Source organism: Chrysochloris asiatica, unplaced genomic scaffold (assembly GCF_000296735.1).
Source record: "Chrysochloris asiatica unplaced genomic scaffold, ChrAsi1.0 scaffold00070, whole genome shotgun sequence".
Taxonomy (NCBI): Eukaryota; Metazoa; Chordata; class Mammalia; order Afrosoricida; family Chrysochloridae; genus Chrysochloris; species Chrysochloris asiatica.
This window is the reverse complement of record NW_006408588.1, coordinates 14417633-14423500: the sequence shown is the minus strand read 5'-3', so window position 1 is coordinate 14423500 and position 5868 is coordinate 14417633. Positions and strand designations below refer to the sequence as shown.

General features: G+C 44.2%; 1 protein-coding gene across 2 annotated transcripts in view; it reads right to left on the bottom strand.

Annotated features, from left to right (window-relative positions):
* Positions 1 to 383: 383 nt before the first annotated feature.
* The window catches only part of VIPAS39 (VPS33B interacting protein, apical-basolateral polarity regulator, spe-39 homolog), a 40817-nt gene continuing 35332 nt past the window's right edge, over positions 384 to 5868 (bottom strand). Inside the window, exons 17-20 of one of the 2 annotated variants that reach the window (XM_006864766.1) lie at positions 4715 to 4801; positions 2859 to 2948; positions 2378 to 2482; positions 384 to 496 (exon numbers count right to left, since the gene is read on the bottom strand). In XM_006864766.1, coding sequence (XP_006864828.1) covers positions 476 to 496; positions 2378 to 2482; positions 2859 to 2948; positions 4715 to 4801 — 303 coding nt within the window. In that variant the 3' untranslated portion in view covers positions 384 to 475. The remainder of the gene's footprint in view (positions 497 to 2377; positions 2483 to 2858; positions 2949 to 4714; positions 4802 to 5868) is intronic. The other variant, XM_006864767.1, reaches the window with a different exon arrangement.

The following is a 5868-nucleotide window of genomic DNA, read 5'->3' as shown; positions in this document are numbered from 1 at the left end:
GCCCCTGGGTCCAGGCATTTTGGTCCTGTTCTGACTTCATTAGGAGCAGAACTACCATGTCCAGAATGAAGTCCAGGGTCATTCCTAGCTAAGAAGAATGGAGAGGCCACCCACCCTGTGATGCCCTGTACCTCTCAGTCCTGGAGACCTCTGTTCTGGAGTAGTCACTTTTCTCAGAACAAGAGAGATCTCGCCCAATATGGGTCCAATTAGAGATCATTGCCACCTTCACGTGAGCACCAGGTGAAGAGAGTCTTTCTCAGAAGTAGTCAAAGCTTTTGATCTTAGCCCCTAGATGATGGCCCTTGAACAGAAGGTCACTCTGAAGCTGTCTGCCTAGCTGTCCAGTGTCACTGCCCACTGATGATGGGCCCATAGCCAAAGTGATGCTGTGACTCTCCTGGAGATGAGCTCTCTCTTCTTTCACAGGCAGCAAAGAGGAAATAAGGCCAGTCTCTTTCAGAGCAGCTACCACTCAATTCTTCCATCGAATTTGCTGTGGAAAAAACAAACAAGGACTGTCAGTATTCACTGATCCTCACAGAGACGTAGACAGAATACAACTTTAAAAGGCTCATAGCTAGGCAATGTAGGAAAAAGAGGGGCTGAGAAAATGGTTTTAATATGTGTGTGGGGGTTGTCATTTATTCAAAGATGTATTAAACACCTATTCAGTATCTTACAAGCCTGATTTAGGGCATTCCTCCTGCCCCGCCCCCTACAGGTTCTGCCCTTCTCAGAACTAAGCTTAACTAGGTGTAGATCAGGGGTAGGGAACATATTTGTTGTTATTGTTAAATGCCGTCGAGTTGATTCCAACCCATAGCGACCCTGTATAGGGTTTCCGAGGAGCATCTGGTAAGCTTGAACAGCTGACCTTGCAGTTCAAACTTTGACTTCACAGTCTGGCGCATTAACCCACAGTGCCTCACCAAGACTCTGGGGAACATATGGGGGTGGTTATGTGTTGTGGAGTTGGTTCCAACTCATAGCAACCCTGTACAGGTTTTCCGAGGCTGTAAATTTTTACGGGAGCAGAAAGCCTCATCTTTCTCCTGCGAAACGGCTGGTAGTTTCAAACTGCTGACCTTGCAGTTCGCAGCCCAATTCATAACCACTACGCTACCAGAGCTACTTCTGGGGGACATATGTTGTTGTTTTCAGGTGCCATCGAGTTGGACCCGACTCATATCGACCCCATGCACAGCAGAACGAAACAATGTCCGATCCTGGGCCAACCTCACTACCGCCGCCACACTTGACGCCATCAATGATGCCATCTGGCTGATCCATCTCATAGGGGGTCTTCCTCTTTTTCTCTGACCCTCCACCTTACCCAGCATGACATCCTTCTCCAGCGACTGTTCTCTCCGGACAATGTGTCCAAAGTATGAGAGATGAAGCCTAGCCATCTTGGCCTCCAAAGAGCACTCTGGCTGCACTTCTTCCAAAACAGATCTATTGGTTCTTTTAGCAGTCCATGGCACTTTCAGTATTCTCCTCCAATACCACAATTCAAAGGCATCAATTCTTCTACGATCTTCCTTATTCACTGTCCAGCTTTCACAAGGGGAACATATAAGGCCCTCAAAATCATTTGGCCTGGCCCTCCCAAGGCAACAACGGTTCCAGTCATCACATTGTTGCTACTGTTGTTAAGTGCCGTTGAGTCGGTTCTGACTCATAGTGACCCTGCATAGGGTTTCCAAGGAGGGACTTGGTGAGTTTGAACCGCTGACCCTGTGATACAAATGGACTTCACAGTCCAGTGCTTATCCTAAAGCATCATACAAGGATATCACATTGGGGTGAGTTAATTAAATGTTTGAACAAATAGGCTAACTTTTAGTTAATAATCTTGTATGGACCACAAATACTGTAATAAATTTTGGCAAAAAGGCTCCCTACTCCTGGTATAGATAATCACAGGTTAAGTGTCAAAATAACCTAACAGGAAACTAAGCTCCATATTAACCAAATGGCTCAGCGCTTTCATGCAACGAGGGATGAACCAGTTGAGCTCCCTAAATAACTACAGTCGATTCCACCCACTTTTTATTTCCAGAAGGTAGGTCACATTCATCCAAAGGAGACTGTAATCTGGACAGTTTGACATTTGCTTTAATACTTACAGAATTAGCACCTCCTACCTGGCTAAATTGAACAATGATCTGAGCAATAATGTGGCCCTCAGGTTACGCTTCTATTACCCCACATCTTAAATGCAATTTCTACTGCTCAAAGCCATGATTTGACCCTTGGGTCACAAAAGTGTTTATACCCATGTGGCTCAGGTAACTGCAATGCCACCCAGAACTTGATGCTACTTTTTAAAGTGTCTCCTGAGAGGGACAGAAGAGAAGCTGTGGCTGCTCACCGAGCTGCTGAGAATGACATCAATCTTTTCCTCCTCTGCAGATCCTTTATCTACCTTACTCCGGTACGCTACCAATTGCTGGCGATCCTTTAGGTCCCGGCAGGTCTGTCAAGCAGAACAAACAATACCAAATGCCCCAGCAGCCTTATCTACCAGGGGCTTTGTATTTTTAGTCAAAGTCCCAGGAGAGGCTGAGAAGCTACAGTGGGATAACAGTGGAGTCAAACACCACTGTTTCATGTTGGAGACGAACCAGTAGAACTTACTTGGTTCGATTGGGTTCTACAAACTGTGTGTGACAAACCTATAAAAGCAGAAGTAAACCACTCAAAGGGCTGAAAGAATAATACAGGAGTACTATTTCCAAGCTAACTCACACCCGATCATTTTGCCTGTTATGTCGGGATCTAGGACAGAGGATCCAGCCATTGCTGTTCCCCAGGGAAAGTCTAACTCAGGGTCTCATTTCCTGGAGACTCACATCAATGACGACATCATGGCACTTGAACTTAGTGGCCAAGTTCAACTTCGTGTCCACATCTTCCACCAGATTGACATACTCCTGTAATACCTGTGGGAAGATGTCCTTCTGATTAAATATTTGCTGGCCCATGACACAGAGCTCTAAAAGCTGAACAAAAGTTCTGAAGAAGGCAGGACTAGGTCAGTATCCAGCATCTATAATTCCATTCATCAACCACACTTTTCTCAGATCCAGATGCAATTAATAGGCAGACAAAGACTTGAATAGATATTTTTTCCCAAGAAGATCTACAAAGAGCCAATAAGCACATGAAAAGCTGCTCCAAGGCATCAGTCATTGTTGCTGTTCTTTAGCACTGTTGAGTCGGTTCCGACCCATAGCGACCCTGTATACAGTTTCCAAGGAGCAACTGGTGAGCTTGAACCGCCGACCTTGCAGTTCAAACAGCTTTGCAGTCTGGCGCCAGGACTCCATCAGTCAGTCATTAGAGAAAGGCAACTCCCCACCATGATGAGGTAACCACTTCATATCCACTAAGATGGTTGTTACCAGAGAAAATGACAAGTGGAACCCTCATGTACTGCTGGTTGGGATGTAAAATGAAACAACTGCTGTAGAAAAATCGGGTGGTTCCTCACAAAGTTAAACATATAACTACCATTTGTTATTGTTATTAAGTGCCATCAAGTCAGTACAGACTCATAGCAACCCCGTATAGGGTTTCCAAGGAGCAGTTAACTGGTGGGTTTGAACTACCAACTTTGTGGTTCACAGTCCAGCGCTGATCCTACAGCACCAAACCAGGAATCTATAACTACCATAAAATTTCACAATTTCATCCTAAAGACCCAAGAGACCTGAAAGCAGGGACTCACGCAGATACTTGTACAAAGGGACTTCAAAGAGTTTGTAGGGAAAAAATGGAATTAAGAAATAATGGATTGTTTCTTGGAGTGTTCTGAAGCCTCTGTGTACATGAATATTGAATATTCACTGAAGCATTACAATGCACCATCAACAGAAGAATGAACAGACAGAAAGTGGTCTATCCATACTATGGAAAATTGTTCAGTCAAAACAAGAAACGAAGCCCTGAGGCATGCTACAACTTGCTGAGTGAAAAAAAAATAATTTTGAAAAAAGGAAGCATGAAAAAAGGACAAATAGTGTATTATGCCACTAATATGAAACATCTAGGGGAGGCAAATGCAAAGGGCTTTCCAGGGGTTGGAGTCAGTATTGCTTTAAGGGTACTGAGTTCCTGATCAAAAAACTTGTGAAAACAGACAGCCGTAATAACAGTACAACATGAACACAAGTTATGTCGCTGAAACGCACAGGAAAAAATGGCTAAATGGTAAAATATATGGCAAATTTTTTGTTATATATAGTTTGCCAAAGTAAAAAATTTTTTAAAAGGTTGCCATAGGAAATGAAGTAGCCCCTAAGCAGTACTATGGAGCAACAGAAGGAATACACACATTCCTCCATATCCTATAGCCAGGTAGCTGGGTCAGCAAGAGGAGTGCTCTGGACCTGACTCAGGGCCATGCCCACAGCTCCCTCCTGTCCTTCCTCAGTGACAGCTCCGTTTGTACTGCTGCAATAGGGCGCCAGTACTCCGCACAGACTCAACTCAGATGATGTTCCTTGGAGAAGACAATTTGGAATGACTTCTAAAAGGTAGGGTAGAACTTCCCTTCCGGGTCTTTTCTATCTCAAGACCCAGAGTAACCATTATGTTGCCTTTGGGTACAACCCAGAGCAGGTCAGGTCTCTGGCTGGTAGGAGATTAAACGTCAGTCGGAGTCTCCTAGAGGAGCGCCTATCTAACTCTCTTTAGGAGCCATTACCTGGACAGGAGCACTGTTCTTATGCAAAATTTCCACAACCCGATGGAAGCCAATGGGTGCTCTCTTCTTGGTGTAGCCCAGCCAGTTCTGAAAAAGAAACATGGGACAGCAGTAGCCAGGTGAGATACAGTCAACACACACAGAAGTAGTCACCCTGTGTTTGATGGTCAGACCAGAATAACGTCATGATGGGGCACAGGTGAAGGATAGAGAAAGGAAGAGATGAATTTTTTGGAGAACTCAAAAGAATGGAAAAGTGTCAGGAATGAAATCAATTCTTAGGTCTAGTAAACACATATTCAGGGGGAAAAGCCTATGACAAACTGTTAAATGGAATAAGGAATTTACCTGGCAATATTTCTAGGATGAATTTATCTACGAAGAAAAACCCTATCAAAAATTTGTAGAAAAAAAAATGAAGAGGTAATGGAATTTTTTGGCACCATTGACCTTGAGATGAAACAAAGAAGAGGAAGGGCTGGCTAGTGTGAACTCCTGAGCCTGTGGACACTGACCTAGCCCCTGGGGGCTAAGCAAGAGAGTGAAGCGGGCAGCCAACCTGAAGTGCAGAGAGGTGTGAATGAACTCTCAAACTTGCAGCTAGTACCCATTTGACCTAGCTTGGATGGCTAGTTGACCAGAACTTGAACCAAGGAAAATAAAGCTGCTTGATACTGAGAACAAGTGCAAACTGATATAATTTGATGAACTAGACTTTTGTCTATGAATGCAGTGACTCAAAATTCCAACAGAAATGGAAGGATTCTTCATATCAAGGAACAATGTATAAGGAACAATTTCCTCAGGGACAAGAAATTTAGACACCAGCTATCAAAAATAAAAATAGGGGGTTGGGCTCCAAGACTGAAACTCAAAGGGAACATATGAGCTCGCATGTTAAGATTGCTGGTGACCATGTTTAGTCAACTGATTAGTGGAAGGGGTGGAAAGGCAGCAATGAAGATATATATGGGCTGAGTTTGACTGTGTTCCATAGACTCCCATTGACCTGGAGAGGAGAGAGAGAAGAAGAAGGGCTGGTTGGTATGAAGTGTAGTGAGACCTAGGGACTCCTGAGCTCATGGACAAGGACATAGCCACAGAGGGCTAGAGGTGAAAGTGAAGCATCCAGCTGATATGAAGTGAGGGAAGAC